We start from the raw sequence: 16,610 nt of genomic DNA, 5'->3' as shown, positions 1-16,610 counted from the left end.
GGTTCTATGGGAAAAATAATCATGGTCACTAACCGGCGACGATGGGTAGAGTGTTATAAAAGACATGATCGAGATTCATTTCAAGCAACATATCCGTGTGTTCGTTTAATCAAAGTAATGCAGAAAGCATTTGGGAGTTTCATCTATAAGATGTTAGCCTTTTACGAGTATATGACGAGGGGACTTAACATATTTCATCTGTTGCCTGTAAGGCTTCCGTTTGGAAAGCAAGGTCACTTCCACCTTTTCATCGAAATTGTGTACAATTTCCTTTATTTTATTCAATGGTTGTATTTGAGTGGTTTCATGTATCATGTATTATGTAATACTCTTATAATTTAATATATTTGATTTGGTGTTAAAAAAATAAAAATGTTAGTGTTATATAATGTTGAAACTCAAACTATAAAGAAAATTTAATAATGGACTTGTATAAGCTTATTTCAAACATGTGCTTATAATTCATTAGTTAATTAAAGAAACAAAATAGACACTTACGATTTATTACTTAACAATTAGGGTTATAATTTTTTTCGTTGGTTTGCACTTTCATCTTCTTCGTCGCCTCGTCGGCAAGCTTTTGTTTTTGACTCTTTGGTCAAGCTTTTGATCAAGGTAATACAAAGGCAAATATTTTCTTTAAATATTTTGTCACCAAATCATGTTTATTAAATCTAATTACTCATGCTCCATTCTATTTTTTCTAAAATTAAAAAATTGCAATTAATCATTGTAACTTTATTTTTCCTATTACAGAAAAATGTCATCAACGAAGAAAGATCAATCATCTGGATGTAAAAACAGAAAAAGAGAAAACTAAAAGATGAACAAGCAAAATCTCAAGAGAACGCTTTGTTCAGGTTCTTCAAAAAACCTGAAATTTTTGATGAATCTGTGGAAAATAAAGGAGATGAAACTCTTGGAGATAATGGAGTGGATGAGGATATAAATGAGTGTGAAAGAGAAGAAGCGGGTGTTGAATCAGAAAACGTGAATGTAGTGGATGGAGAAGAGATGAATGTTAAAGATGATGTGAATACAAATGAACATGAGAAGAGTGATGATCTGAAGGAGACTTGTGCAATTTTTGATATGTATGATCCTTGAAATTGGGAAAATATCAAAATAGGATGGAATGAATGGAGGCATTTCATGGTAGTACAAGGTCCACCAAAAAGACTGTCGCTTGGTTATAACTTTTCTAAGAACAGTGTTAAAAGACATTTTTCACATTTGTATTATACAAGAGAGATGGGTGATGGAGCAAAACAAGATCGACGTTGGCTAGTTTACTCAAAGGTATTGAACAAGATCTTTTGTTTTCGTTGTAAACTGTTCAATCAAGGTGACAATAGTCAATTGACATCTACAGGGTTTAGTGATTGGAGGAATGTTTTGAAAAGGCTTAAAGAACACGAATCTAGTCGTGAGCATAATTTGTGTATGAAACAGTGGGCAGAACTAGATCTCAGGTTGCAGAAGAATCAAACTATTGACAAATATGCTCAAGATGAAATCTGCAAAGAGAAAATTCATTGGAGGCAGGTGTTGCTTAGGATTATTTATGTGGTAAAAACTCTTGCTAAACAAAATTTAGCCTTTCGTGGAAGCAAAGAGAAAATTGGAGAAGAAGGTTGTGGGATTTTTTTAAGCTTTATCAGAGATGATAGACGATTTTGATCATGTGATGATAGAACATCTTAGAAGATATAGAGAGGGTATATCTCGTTCCCATTATCTCAGCAACAGAATTCAGAATGAGTTAATAGCTTTGTTAGCTAATGAAGTAAAAGCTATGATTGTCAAGAAAATCCAAGCTGCAAAGTACTTCTCTTTGATTCTTGATTGCACTCCAGATATTAGTCATCATGAACAAATGACTGTCATCATTAGGTGTGTAGATGTTTCAACAACTTCAACAAAGGTCAAAGAATTTTTCTTAACGTTCTTGAAAGTTGATGATACATCAGGTGAAGAACTTTTTCGTGAGCTTCAAGATGTTTTGACTGCTTTTGATTTAAAAATTAACAATGTGAGGGGACAAGGTTATGATAATGGCTCTAATATGAAGGGAAAGCATAAGGGAGTACAAAAAAGATTTCTTGAGATAAGTCCTAGGACGTTTTATACACCATGTAGTTGTCACAGTTTGAATCTTGCACTTTGTGATATGGCAACCACTTCTTCAAAGGCTATATCATTTTTGGGGATTATTCATTGTACTTATTGCTTCTTTTCATCTTCAGTTAAGCGATGGAAACTATTTGAGGATCATGTGGGTGGCCTAACTCTTAAGCCTTTATCACAGACTCATTGGGAGAGCCATGTTGAAAGTGTAAAGGCAATACGATTTCAGGCTTCTAAAATCATGAATGCGTTAATGTACATAGCTGAAAATAGTGATGATCCGAAAGAGCAGAGCGACGCTGAATGTCTTGCAACAAGTGAAACACAGGGAATTGGAAGTTTTGAGTTCCTAGTTTCCATGGTTATTTGGTACAATCTTCTATCTGTTGTTAACATCATGACTAAGAGTTTACAGTCAGAAGACATGAACATCGATGTAGCGATTTCTCAACTCAAGGGGTTGGTTTCATATTTTAGAAAATATAGAGAGTCAGGCTTCAAGAAAGCAAAAGTGGAAGCTAAAGAAATTGTAGTTCCTTTGGAGATTGATCCTATATTTGCCAGAAAAGCAAAGCGGGTGATTAAAAGAAAAAGACATTATGGCGAAGAATCAGAAAATATGGAGGGAAGTGTGATATTATCACCCGAGGAGAGCTTTAGGATTGACTACTTTATCCAAATCATGGATCAAGCTCTTTACCCACTTGAGACAAGGTTTGAGCAATTTCAGAGGTATGAATAAATATTTGGTTTTTCGTTTGATTTGAAAAAATTGCAATCAGCGAGTGATGATAGTTTGATGGCTTCTTGTGTCAATCTTGAAGTTTCTCTAACCCATGAAAAGCAATTAGATGTTGTTGGTCAAGATCAAATCGTATCTGACATTGATTTTGATCGAAAGAGTTGAAGTTGATCAAATCGTATCTTCGTTCGACTATGTCACAAGAAAGATTGACTGACTTGGCTATTTTATCGATCGAAAGAGAATTGGTTAGAGACATTGATTTTGAAAGCTTGGTTAACGAGTTTGTAGAGAGGAAATGCCAACAAATGTTTAAGAACTAATATTTGGTTTGTTAGTTTTTTTTTTATTAGATGACAATGATGTTTATGTTTTGTAGACGATTTTTTTTATAAGGGCATTTTATTTTTATTTGCTTCTGATACTCGATAGCGCTCGCACGGCTCTGGAAGCAACATTTACTTCTGAAAGTGGAGCTGATCCAGTTGGAAGATGATTCATCATCATGAGTTCATTGTTTTGTTCAGCAACAAGAAGGACCTCCATCAAGTCAGAATATCAAGTATAGCCTCTACCTCGATAGTTTGTTGCATGATTACATTTGTAGGATGAAATGTTGAAAAGTTTTCTCGATCATATCATAATCGAAAACATTCTCTCCACATAAAATCATCCTGGAAGTAATTTCGAACAAAGCAGAATTGTATTCACTTACACTTAAGTAATCCTGAAACCGCAGATTTAGCCATTCATGTTTGGCTTTTGGTAAGATCACGTATTTTTGGTGATCAAACCTATCATTGAGAGAGACCAAGAGATCTGCGGGATTTTCTCTCGTGATATATTCATCTTTGAAACTATCGTGGAGCTGGTGACGCAAACACATCATGGCTTTTGGCTTTTCCTCTTCTAACGTCGTTTCACACAGATCGAGGGTTTTAAGAAGCCCATTCACTTTTAGATACATTTTTGCATCTAATGCCCAAGTTATACAATTGTTTCCAGAAACATCAAAGGCAGCGATATCAAGCTTTGCCAAGTTTGACATGATAATTATATAAATAATATAACAGTTTGTTATATATAAATTTTATTATAAAATAGTTTTGCAAAATCTTGTTTTAAGAATAAAGTAACATAAAAATAAGAATTAATTACTCAAATAGCATAGAAAAGTATGTTTATTCCCAGAATATCATACATCTTTTTTTAATTACTCATATGTTTTGAGCATTAGTGTAATTACAATTAACACTCTTGATTAGTTTTTATTTATTAATATTACTAGTTTTGTTTTTCAATTAAGAAATATAGAAATACAATTATTATCCACATCACAATTCCACATCATTTACCCTAATCCACGTTATTACCCGAATCCATGTCACCCGAAATAAAAGATTCCCTTAATGCTTTCGGTTTCTCCTTTTTCAATGACATTTCACTGTTCATCCGCGCAAAAAAACAAAAAAGAAAAAAGAAAAAAAATTGTCGCTCTCTTCTCTCGTTCAGTAGACGGAACCCTAATTTCGTTGTCATTCTCTATTTATCTCGTCTCTTCCAGCCAAAACTCTTTCAGTGGTGTCGAATTTGAAGTCATCAAAAATCAAAACCCAAATCAAAGAGATCTATGGAATTCTACATGATTGGTTACATGTTTGAGTTTAAATCAATAATAGCTACTTTTTCACTTTGATTTTACATGTCTCTTGTTACGTCTTCCTCTCAATCGATCTATTTGGAGACACTTCTACTTCTATCTATGTTTTGATTCATACGGATTAGTCTTCCTTCTATATATCCCTCAAACATATTCTTACGTTTCTTAATTTGATTATTGTTATTTGGCCAAGAAATTTCATATTGTCTTCCCCAGAAAAATGTTGCTTTCCGATCTGTATTATAAATCAGCCGTAAAGTGATGTAACTCAGCTGTAACGTGATGTAATTTAGCAGTAACATATATTTTTCACAACCTTTCATCTTCCCTGAATGATAACTCAGCCGTACCGAACTTTTTGTCTTCCCTGAAGCATATAATTTACACCCATCTTTCGTCTTCCCTTGAGCATATAACTCAGTCGAGACATGTAAATTTACCAAACCTTTCGTCTGTCCTTAAGCATATAACTCAGCTGTAATGTAATTTTACCGAACCTTTCGTCTTCCCTGGAACATATAACTCAGCCGTGACATGTAAATTGACCAAACCTTTCGTTTTCCCTTAAGCATATAACTCAGCCGTAATATAATTTTACCGAACTTTTTGTCTTCCCTAGAATATTTAACTCAGCCGTAACATGTAAATTAACCAAACTTTTCGTCTTCTCTTAAGCATATAACTCAGTCATGACATGTAAATTTGCCGCAAAACAATAAGAGACGCAACATTTCGTCTAACTTTATCATCGAGCACCAACTTCACAAGCTTGTCGTGCATTATTTCTGCATCTATCTGCACAACTGTACACCCTCTTAATCAGTGTAAATACGTATTTGTGTTTCGATACTCAATTACCGGACACAACAACAACCGGAACCGGATCAACCATATCGGAAGAAGGATGAAAGAAATTGAAGAAGAATGAAGAAGACAATGAGGAATTGTAAGTTCCGGTGATGTGAAAAACTCAGGTGAAGAAGACGAGTTGAAAAATTTTGGCTCTATTTACATGGAATATTGCAGCCGACGTCGTTTTGAATTGATGAGGTGGCAAGTAAGCCACCAAACGAACATGTAAATTTGCCTAAATAACTTAGCCATCAAACAAAGCTATAAGCCAGTCGCAACATGAATACTATTATAGTAATTAAAAAATGAAAAAACGCCAAGTTAATTCAGCCGTGTAATATCGTAACTTAACCGACAATAAATAACTCAACCATAACGTTTGATAACTCGGCCGTAACTGCATGCTATTATAGTAATTAATCTTTTGCAACTAAGTCAGCCGTAACTAGGCTGAGTTATCCGGTAATCCAGCTCTTTATGGTTGATTTATAACACTTGATCATAACTCAGCCGTAACAACATCCCATAACTAACCCGTCCTTCATAACCCAGCCAGCCGAAAAAGATAACTCAGTCGTGTCGAGGAAATAAGTCTGATATTTTCTAATAACTTAGCCATAACGTTGTCTGGGTTATGCTCGAAATTCTTATAACTCAGACAAAATTCCTTAACTCAACTGTCATGTAGGCTGGATTATCGCATAACTCAGACATAATTTTTAAATCAGTCGTAACGTATGCCAAGTTATACTCATAATTCCACCGTTTTCTCATGACTCAAATACTTTTGTCGTAAGTCAGCCGCAACATACCGTAACTCAGTCGTAACGGCCGCTATATCGCCTTACGGCTGAGTTCATTAATCCACGTTAGCGATTTCTGACGTGGCAGTGGTATTCCTTGTATTACGTTTTTTCTTGTAACGTTTGGTATAGACACACTGAGTATACAAAAAGACGAAAATATGATAGTAATAAAAAAATATTTTGTTTGGTTCTGGTGAATAAACCTAATTTATATAACATCTTAGTAAATCTCTCTAAAAATAATTTATATATTATAAGAAAAATATAAACATAAATTAAAACAATCTTTTTAGGAGGTATAACCTTCCATATGATTGTAGAATAGGCATAACCTTTCATAGGATCAAGGAGATAGAGCTTACCATTTGATCCAAAATATAGATCTGAACATATGATCGAGCAGGCAGAGCCTACCGTTATGATCAAGGATGTAGATCTTATTATACGATTAAGAGGCAAATCCTACTATTATGATTGGGAAGAGGGCATAGCCTATTACTCTATATATAAATTTCTAATTTTAAATAAATTAAGTTTTTTAATATAATTTAAATATTACCTCAAAGCGATGATATATTTAGAGTCGCTCAGAGAGTCACTCGTGCTAGCGAATCAAGAGTCGTTCGTGCTGATAACGTATTAAATATTATATATTATATTATTTTAGAATAATAAAAAAGAATCTCTTACTCATATTTTTTTCTTCACAAATGAAACATATATATAGGAAAGGTGAACTCTTTGGATGTACCAAAAACTTAGACAACAAGTCACGTGGGTTTCCAGAAATAAATAGATAAACACAACAATTAATAATTATCTAACTTTTTCTTGTATTAATCATTTTTATTCAATATATATATATATAGTTGTTTATTTTTTAATGATATTTATATATTGAATACTTCATTTTGTATCTCACAGTTTTTATATAAAATTTATATTAATCACCAAAATATTTGTTTTCTTTATTTGTTAACAAGTTTTATACTGATTTGAATTTGGATAATAACACAACAACGAAAATAACACAAGTTACTATATCACATGTTAAAAAACATGTGATTATTCATATGTTAAACAATTTTTGTATCCAATTTATTATAGATTATTCATAATTTCATATGTTAAACAAAAAATTTCCCGTCTACGGTCTTAAAATTTCTAGCCACAAAATTGATATTGACTGAAAGAATGTCGAATATATACAACAATTAAGAATATTTGACCAAATCTATACTTTCCTAAGCTGGAGATGAAAAATTGATATCGAAAGAAATCAAATTGATACTTGATATTAAAGATTACCAAAAAAAAGTAGAGTAAATCCTAATTCTAATTGATTTGGGCTTTTGGGCTTCATATTGGATTATATTTATGACCCGACCCGAACCAAAAACACCCAATTCTCTTTGACCAAAAAATAATCCAAAGACTTAGAAGAAAAACAAGATCGGGTCTCGTCACGGTCCACGGCGCAGCTTTTTCTTCGTCTTCTTCAATTATTCTATTCCCTCTGAGAGATTCTCTCTGCGTTTCTTAGATCGAGCGAGCGAAGCGAGAGATCATGGAAGGTGGAGCTGCTCTCTACAATCCTCGAACTGTCGAAGAAGTTTTCAAGGATTTCAAAGGTCGTCGTACTGCCATTGTCAAAGCTCTCACCACCGGTAAAAATTTCACTATCTTCTCAGATCTTTCTGCTTCTAGTGATTGTTATCTTCTCCGATCTATGTTCAATTTCCTAATTGATTTGAGTTTTTGCTTTTCTTGCAGATGTTCAAGAGTTTTACCAACAATGTGACCCTGGTTAGGGTTTCTCTCTTTTCTTCCCAATTTTGATTCTTTTCTTCTCTTTTACTCATATCCTCTCTTGGGTTTTCTCTGTGTATAGATCAAATCTGTTTTAGACTTATTGTGTGTTATTGTATTGTACAAATCTGCAATATGATTTATACTTAGTCTATGGTGTGGTTATTGGTATTGTACAATATGATTTATACTTAGTCTCTTTGTGTGGTTAATTGATTAAAGTTGTGTGTTTTGTATTGTTACGATTTGGGTTTTCAGAGAAGGAGAATCTTTGCTTGTATGGGTTACCGAATGAAGAATGGGAAGTGAATTTACCAGCTGAAGAAGTGCCTCCTGAGTTACCAGAGCCAGCTCTTGGTATTAACTTTGCTAGGGATGGGCTCTCTGAAAAGGAATGGCTTTCGCTTGTTGCTATTCACAGTGACGCTTGGTTACTGTCTGTCTCGTTTTACTTTGGCTCAAGGTTTTCTTTCCACAAGGAAGAGAGGTAATGGATGGTTTCTCTTTTGGTCTCCTACTCTTCACAGGTATATATGTACATGCTAACTTGTGTAATTTTTTCAGGAAGCGTTTGTTCAACATGATCAATGATGTTCCTACTATATTTGAAGTAGTGACTGGAATGGCTAAAGCAAAGGACAAGTCATCTGCTGCAAATCAAAACGGAAACAAATCCAAGTCTAACTCTAAAGTTGTAAGACTCTTGCTATATCCTTTTTAACTCTTTGCTTTTGCAGTTTTCGGAAACTTGTATCACTAAAGATGTTCATGGTTCAACACTTAATCATGTACTAGCTGACGGAAACACGATTAATTCATAATCTTGAATACCACATCCAGACTATTGTAGTTTCTTAGTAGGGTGGATAAAACAAAGAGACAATGCTTCACCGAAAACGCTGCTTTGGTTGGATTGGTTTTGAGTATATCTGTAGTTTTTTTCATCTGTGTAGTTTAATATTTCCTTTGCTTTGTTTTGGGAATGCAGAGAACTTCAGAGGGAAAAAGCTCAAAGACCAAGCAGCCAAAAGAGGAGGACGAAGAAATAGATGAAGATGATGAGGATGACCACGGGGAAACCCTTTGTGGAGCCTGTGGAGACAGTGATGGTGCTGATGAATTCTGGATCTGCTGTGACCTTTGTGAGAAGTGGTTCCATGGCAAGTGTGTGAAGATCACTCCAGCTAGAGCTGAGCATATCAAACAATACAAGTGCCCTTCATGCAGCAACAAAAGAGCTCGAGCTTAAAAATGTTGTATTGTAGAGAATAGCCTGTAGTGACAACTCTCACTACCCTCGATCTGTCTTTATTTGGCTAGTCTTTTAGCTCGTTATTGGCCATAACAGCTTGGGCCTATTTCTCTGTATAATTGGTTTGATTTTGCAACTGAGAAAAAAAAGGAAACTCTTTAACTGAATTTGTGGTTAGCTTCAAACCAAGAGGAAACATAACAATTCTTAATTCGGATACAGCAATATACTCTAGAAGTCTCGAAATCATCACTAACCCTATCTGGAACAATTATGTTAGGGTTCTCAGAACCTGAGGTAACTTGTGATGCTTCTCTAGCAATCTAGCAATAGTCTCAACTCTCAATTGGGAGTGTAACGAAACTGAAGATCACATCAACAAAATCTTGACACATTTTATAGTAAATTCAAAATAAAACATAAACATTTCGGACACATGAAAACAAACAAAAAACAATAACAAGAAGTCTTGAAGCAAACAAATTTAGAAAGGAAAGCCAACACTTGAGAGCACAAAATAGAAAGAGAAGAGATGAACACGGATCACTAATTCACTATGCCCGGTCTCTCACGACTTGACTCTGCGTAAGTTTTCAATATCGATACCTTTATTCCTTAACCAAATCAGTACACACTAACACACCATACACGAGAGAGACTAGCACATCACTAGGTCAGCTCCCAATACACCATACGAGAGAGACTAGCACATAACTAGCTTAGCTCTCAAGTCTCTCATGCGAGACTCATACACCACAGATTTATAACGAACAACAAACATTCAGAGGCAGTATTTATACTAGAACAGAGTTTTTTAAAGATATTTTTAGATCCTAAAAATATCTTATTCTTCCTTCTCACGTGCCTCCTCACTTGCACGTTTCTTCTTCTGCTTTATCTCTCATTCTCATTCTTCTTGATACACCAGTCGTATCACTCTGCTTCGCCTTGTAAGCACAGTAATCAAGGAAAAGCTCTGTCCCCGTTAAGTAGCAGCCAAAGTGGCTCTTCTTGAGTGCCATGAGCGAGTAGACCTTCTTTAGGTTCTTCGCACCATCAAACTGGTCACCTTTCTCCACCATAACCATGTAGAAGCCGAAATACAAAGCTATATTGCATGCGTTACGCATACAATACTCTTTGATCGAGGCCACGACCTTCTCCCTAGTATCTAAGCTCCTAAGATGAGTAGGCGCGTTGTTGACAGTGACTATCTCTTTTGACATCCAAATTGGGAAGTTCTCTAGATAGGCCATCATCTCGAAAAGAGTCTCCCATTTGTATCTACCTCCTCCTACTTTGTTAATCATTGGAGAAACAGTTTCCAAATGGGATATGTAGGTTTTAGCCTTCCTTACTTCTGGCTCAAGGTACGGGAGCATTGCCGCGGCGCTCCCAAGACCTGACTTGACAAGAAGCTGCTTAACAGTGTTGCTGCAGGCAGTCTCCTTCTTAAAGGATATCTTCACCGGATGTCCAGCGTTAAACCACATGGCGTCCCTTAGAGCGTTCAGGTCTTCCTTCCACCACCGGGACAATTGATCACAACCAGTCCATACTCGTTCCTCCATAGCCATGAATACCTCCTCGGACTGGAAATTGTACTGGTATAAAGACGTGATCAGAGAGTATCCTTGTAAAGGAATCATTCCAGTGGCAAGAAGGTGGAGCTTTGGAATCACCTTCTTTTCAGTTTCAGATAGGTTCAAAGGTTTGGACAGGTGGTTGCAACACTGGAGAAGATGGAGATCCGTGAAGCTAAGCGGGTCGAGCATGGTGAACACTCTTATCAATCACCACGTCACTCGTTTTCTTCATCGGCTCCTCCTAGAGGTTCTGGTGAGTCTCAGATCTTATTGGATAATCGATCTAGCTTACTAAGACGTATAGAGATGCCTATGTTTGATAGATCTGGAGTTTATGAATGGTTTTCAAGGGTGGAACGCTTCTTTTGCGTTGGTCGTTATTAGGATCCAGATAAGTTGGATCTGGTAGCGTTGAGTCTTGAGGGAGATGTGTTGAAATGGTTTAATTGGGAGATGCAGTGGAATGAATTTCGTTCTTGGCCTGGGTTTCGTCAACGATTGTTTTTGAGGTTTGGTGCTTCTGTGGATGAGGATCCTGGGAACAAATTGTTTGCAATTAAACAGACAGGTTCTGTGGCTGCTTATGTTATTGAATTTGAGGATTTGTCTGCACAGGTGACGGGGTTAGACAGAACTCATTTGGAGAAGATTTTCTATAATGGTTTGAAACAGGAGATGAAAGAGGTGTTGAAGATGAAAGAACTTCAAGGTTTGCCAAATCAGAAAGCGGCGGTGTTACAGATGGAATCAAGTTCTTTTTGTCACATGAATGGAGAACGTTATGCCAAAGGAGTGGTGCATAAACCATATGTGAGTCGAGCTGTGGCTCCGGTGGTTCACAATTGTCAAGTGGTGTTACCTGGACCAGCAGCTCAAGAACGTCAGTTAGTATCTCCGAGGCAAGGTCATACAGCTGAAGAGTTGGATGCTATGAGGAGTAAGGGTATCTGTTTCAAGTGTAAGGGTAAGTATTTTAGAGGACATGCTTGCCCTCTTAAAGAGTTACAGATTCTTACCGTGGTGAATGGGTTGGAGTTAGAGGTGTTGGAAGAAGAGTTTGCGCAGGGAGTGGAGATTATTGAAGAAGTGGCACCTGTGTTGTGTTGTTTATCTATGAATTCTTATCTAGGTAGACACTCTCCACAGACCACTAAGATGCAGGCTACTTTGGGGAAAGGTTGTGTGGTTGTTTTGATCGATTCTAGAGCTTCACATAATTTTGTTATTCCACGGATTGCAGCTGCTCATAAGTTGAAGTTGTCACAGGATACTGGTATGGAAGTAATGCTATGAACTGGGGTGTCTGTTCATGGTTCAGGCATTGGCAGAGAGGTGAAATTTGCTTTGGGTGGTGTGGAATTTCAGAGTGACTTTATGGTGTTGGATTTGGGTGGTGTGGATGTGATATTAGGCATCGCTTGGTTGGAAACTTTGGGTACTTGTGAAGTTGACTTGAAGTCACGGTATGGCAGTTTATGTATAAGGGGAAACAAGTTACTTTGCAGGGTGATCCATCATTACATTATCCAGCTTTGTCCCTTAAAAAAATGGATGTTTCTCCCTCCCAATTGGTGCTTCCAAAGAAGGTTCAGTTGGAGGATGATGTAGGGCAGATGGATCCGGCTGTTTCAGCAGTTCTTCCAGCTTTTGAGTCTGTGTTTGAGGTTCCTGTTGGATTACCTCCAGTCCGCGGAATGGAGCATTCGATTACTCTGTTGCCAGGGGTGTAATCTATAACGGTGAGACCTTATAGATACCCGCATTCGACAAAGGAAGTGATGGAAAAGATGGTAGCTGATATGTTAGCATCTGGAATTATTCAACACAGTACTAGTCCTTTTTCAAGTCCTGTCTTGTTGGTGAAGAAGAAGGACATGTCTTGGAGATTCTGTGTTGATTACAGGGCTTTAAATAGGGTTACTATTCCAGATAAGTTCCCTATTCCAGTGATTGAGCAACTCTTAGATGAATTACATGGAGCAGTTATTTTTTCTAAGATTGATCTGCGCTCGGGCTATCATCAGATATTGATGAAGAAGGAAGATATCATAAAAACTGTGTTTAGAACATTGGAGGGCCATTATGAATTCTTTGTAATGCCCTTTGGGCTCACAAATGCTCCAGCCACTTTTCAGGCTGCCATGAACAATGTGTTTAAACCATATTTACGCAAGTTCGTGGTAGTGTTTTTTTGACGATATTTTGGTATACAGTTCCAGTGTGGCTGAACATGTGGTTCACTTGCAATTGGTGTTGCAGTTATTGCACGATAACAAACTTTTTGCTAACAAGAAGAAGTGTATGTTTGGTGTGCCACAGATTGAGTATTTAGGTCATGTTATTTCCTCTGAAGGGGTGGCAACAGATAAGGCAAAGACTGAGGCTATGCGTACTTGGCCTACTCCAGTCAATATCAAGCAGTTGCGAGGTTTTCTTGGCCTTGCTGGATATTACAGGAAGTTTGTCCAAGGTTATGGGTCAATTGCCAAGCCTTTGACTGAGTTACTTAAAAAAAATCAATTTGTTTGGTCTGATTCAGCTCAGCAAGCGTTTGATCAGTTGAAGGAAGCTATGATTGATGTTCCTGTTTTAGGTCTTCCTGATTTTTCCAAAGTGTTTGTGTTGGAGACAGATGCTTCAGGCGCAGGAGTGGGGGCTGTGTTGTTGCAGAATAAAAGACCTATCGCTTATTTCAGTCATGGTTTGACTTCTAGAGAACAGCTTAAACCGGCTTATGAGAGGGAATTGATGGCCATTGTGATGGCAGTTCTCAAGAGGAAGCACTACTTGCTAGGCAGGAAATTTGAGGTACACACAGATCAACGCAGTTTAAAATTTCTCCTTGAACAAAAAGAAGTGAATATGGAGTATCAGAGGTGGTTGGTGAAATTGTTGGGTTTTGATATGGATATCATTTACAAGTCGGGTATTGAGAACAAGGCAACATATGGGTTATCTCGCATTCCTCATCCTGTTTCTGCTCTTTTAATGGCCTTGACAGTACCTTCTGTGATTCAGTTACAGGAGCTTTACAAGGAGATTGCTGAAGATGCGAGCATACAAACCTTATTAGCTCAAACTAAGGCATCTCCAGATTCTGTAGGTCATTATACTGTGGTGAATGATAAGTTGTGGTATAAAAGAAGGTTGGTTATTCCAAAACAGTCTAAATTCATTTCTTTGCTTTTACACGAGTTTCATGACAGTAAGTTGGGTGGTCATGGTGGTATTTTGAAGACATTGAAACGGATTCAGGCTTGTTTTCATTGGGAAGGCATGTATAAAGACATTCAGAAGTATGTGACAGAGTGTGTGGTTTGTCAGACACAAAAATATTCTACATTATCTCCAGCTGGTTTACTACAACCCTTACCTATACCTACTGGGATTTGGGAGGATATCTCTTTGGACTTTATCGATGGTCTTCCTACTTCTGGTGGTGTTAATGTCATTCTTGTTGTGGTTGATCGTTTGAGTAAAGCAGCGCACTTCATTGGCTTGAAACATCCCTTCAAAGCTATAGATGTGGCTCAAAATTTCATCACTGAAGTTGTTAAACTTCATGGTTTTCCCAAGACCATTGTCTCAGACAGAAACAAAATCTTTTTGGGTGAAGTATGGTCCGATATATTTCGGTTGGCAGGCACGAAGTTGAAGTACAGCACAGCATATCATCCCCAAACAGACGGTCAAACGGAGGTCTTGAACCGCTGTTTGGAGACTTATCTGCGTTGTTTTGCCTCTAGCCACCCGAAGACTTGGTACCGATTCTTGGCCTGGGCTGAGTTTTCTTACAACTCATCTTATCATTCAGCCATCAAGACTACTCCGTTTATGATGGTGTATGGTAAGGAGCCACCGCAGGTCGTTCCTTTTGAAGCTGGCTCCAATAACAATTGGGATTTGGAAGTTCAACTAAGGGAAAGAGATTTAATGTTATCACGTATTCGGGGAAATCTTTTTCGTGCTCAGGAAGATGAAGAAGAATGCGGATAAGAAACACCGTGATGTGGTGTTTCAAGTAGACGACTAGGTTTACTTAAAGCTTCAGCCTTATCGTCAGAACACGGTGATGCGTCGCAGCTGTCACAAACTCGTAGCTAAATTCTTTGGTCCATTCCGTGTTATTGAGAAGATTGAAGCAGTGGTCTATCGTTTACAATTACCAGGGGGATCTAAAATTCATGATGTTTTCCATGTGTCTCAACTCAAGGCAGTACTGGGACCTCATCAACAGATTCAGATTACAGAGCTTCCGAGTCTGTAGAGGATGTTTTTCTGTTTCCTGAACGTGTTTTACAGGTTCGTTATACCGCCACTGGGAGCCGTGAATTTTTGGTTCAATGGCAGGATCATCCGGAGACTGACAACTCTTGGATGTTATCCAAAGACTTTGTTCTCGCGTTTCCAACTTTCAAGCTTGAGGACAAGCTGATTTTCGACAAAGAGAGTATTGATACGGTTCATCAGACTTACTACAGGAAGCGGTCAATGCCACGTTGGATCCAGTCAACAGATGAGAAAGACACTGAAGGAATTAGAGTCTTTGCTGAAGAAGAGAAGGAAGAGAAAGACTCTATTCCAGAGGGAGGCTTTGCTGTTACGACTGAAGATGCTTAAATAGTCGTTGGTGGCCTTCTCTTTCATTATGTCTTTTATCTGAGTTGTTGAGAGAGGGCGAATAATCCTGGAGATGTTCCAGTGAGTAGTCTATGTTGATTACTTGTAGATCGTGAGCAAACATTTAGCGAGCGATCTTTGATATTCGAATTTGATTTGGTTATTGCTTTGATAATCAATTTGAATCTCTCTTTCGATCATAATTCTCTAAGTTTGGGTTTATACTTTTCCTTGTGTGAATCTGAGCTAAGAGTAGCAACAACTTAACAGAGTCCACGTCGAATTTGATCACTATGATCTTCCCATCATCTCCCACCACCAGTTTTGCAGTGTCCATCTCTTCAGTTGTGAGGTTTCCGGGGACTATGCGATACATTTCAGTGGATACAGCCCTTGCCACCCCAATGACAATACCTTTCTTGCGCCTCAAGGTAGAGTTGATACCGGTTTCAAGATGGATGTTCATCCTTGCAATCTCCTGCCTTATGAAGTCATTCGTCTTCCTAATTGCTCCCCCAGGCTTAAGACCTTCTATTGGAGACCAGTACCAGGTCCTACTTAAGGCTGGCTCACTCAGATTCTCACCCATGATGTTTATGCCCATAAGGAAAGATCTGGGAAAAAGTTCTTTTCCAGCGATCAGCACGGGCTCTGCCTCCTTTGCTTCGATGGCCTCCATCATACTCTTTCCAGTGTCAGAGCACATGCTTGATATCAATTCTCAATACAAAACATAATGCAGTAAACAATGGTTATTCTTGGTAGATTTTGTTGGTTTATAAAGGGATATAACATTCATTGGTTAAAGGAGAGTCATAGTCTAAAATTAATGAAAGTAATTGGGCTGTTTCATCTTAATCGATGCACTTTAAAGGGATTATTTGACTTAAAGATAGAATATTTAGACTCTTGAGACATGTATTCAAACTTATGTCGTCTTGCCTCTTGGGGAAGTGCAAATGTTTTTGGGTTTAGGTAATAGGAATCATTATGGTCATTGAATGTCAGATTTAACTTAATTCTTAGCACACACTAATCGGTTAATTTTCAGCCTTTTAGGGCTGGGCATTCGGGTATACAGGATGGGCTCGGATAAAACTCGATCGTGTACTGGTCTTTTGGGTAGAAAAATCTAAAATATTGGTTCGGGTTTCGG

General features: G+C 37.5%; 4 protein-coding genes and 1 pseudogene across 5 annotated transcripts; 3 read left to right on the top strand and 2 right to left on the bottom strand.

Moving 5' to 3' along the window:
• Positions 1-1,663: 1,663 nt before the first annotated feature.
• Positions 1,664-2,869, top strand: AT3G29794 (zinc finger MYM-type-like protein; the record flags this gene model as incomplete). The annotated part of the gene is made up of 1 exon (NM_001339039.1): positions 1,664-2,869. One exon carries the CDS (start codon positions 1,664-1,666, stop codon positions 2,867-2,869), a length of 1,206 nt encoding a protein of 401 aa, NP_001327735.1.
• Positions 2,870-7,580: 4,711 nt separating this feature from the next.
• AL3 (alfin-like 3) lies at positions 7,581-9,483 on the top strand. The gene is made up of 5 exons (NM_114147.5): positions 7,581-7,854; positions 7,961-7,993; positions 8,255-8,483; positions 8,561-8,690; positions 8,985-9,483. Exons 1-5 carry the CDS (start codon positions 7,755-7,757, stop codon positions 9,243-9,245), a joined length of 753 nt encoding a protein of 250 aa, NP_189865.1. The 5' UTR covers positions 7,581-7,754; the 3' UTR covers positions 9,246-9,483.
• Positions 9,484-10,117: 634 nt separating this feature from the next.
• On the bottom strand, positions 10,118-10,897 carry AT3G42786 (uncharacterized protein; the record flags this gene model as incomplete). The annotated part of the gene is made up of 1 exon (NM_148810.1): positions 10,118-10,897. One exon carries the CDS (start codon positions 10,895-10,897, stop codon positions 10,118-10,120), a length of 780 nt encoding a protein of 259 aa, NP_683652.1.
• A 1,092-nt stretch (positions 10,898-11,989) lies between these two features.
• AT3G42783 lies at positions 11,990-15,451 on the top strand (annotated as a pseudogene; the record flags this gene model as incomplete). The annotated part of the gene is made up of 1 exon: positions 11,990-15,451.
• Positions 15,452-15,629: 178 nt separating this feature from the next.
• On the bottom strand, positions 15,630-16,160 carry AT3G42780 (uncharacterized protein; the record flags this gene model as incomplete). Its single annotated transcript, NM_114146.1, has 1 exon — positions 15,630-16,160. One exon carries the CDS (start codon positions 16,158-16,160, stop codon positions 15,630-15,632), a length of 531 nt encoding a protein of 176 aa, NP_189864.1.
• Positions 16,161-16,610: the final 450 nt, after the last annotated feature.

Source organism: Arabidopsis thaliana, chromosome 3 (assembly GCF_000001735.4).
Source record: "Arabidopsis thaliana chromosome 3, partial sequence".
Lineage (NCBI taxonomy): Eukaryota > Viridiplantae > Streptophyta > Magnoliopsida > Brassicales > Brassicaceae > Arabidopsis > Arabidopsis thaliana.
The sequence above is the reverse complement of the archived record's forward strand: the minus strand, read 5'-3'. Positions and strand labels throughout refer to the sequence as shown.

What these genes read in the sequence shown, in the direction of transcription:
- AL3 (NM_114147.5), top strand. Translation starts at nt 7,755, where the DNA reads ATGGAAGGTGGAGCTGCTCTCTACAATCCTCGAACTGTCGAAGAAGTT. An exon ending in TGTCAAAGCTCTCACCACCG is followed by an intron (nt 7,855 to 7,960) that starts GTAAAAATTTCA and finishes CTTTTCTTGCAG; the next exon opens with ATGTTCAAGAGTTTTACCAA. An exon ending in TTACCAACAATGTGACCCTG is followed by an intron (nt 7,994 to 8,254) that starts GTTAGGGTTTCT and finishes TTGGGTTTTCAG; the next exon opens with AGAAGGAGAATCTTTGCTTG.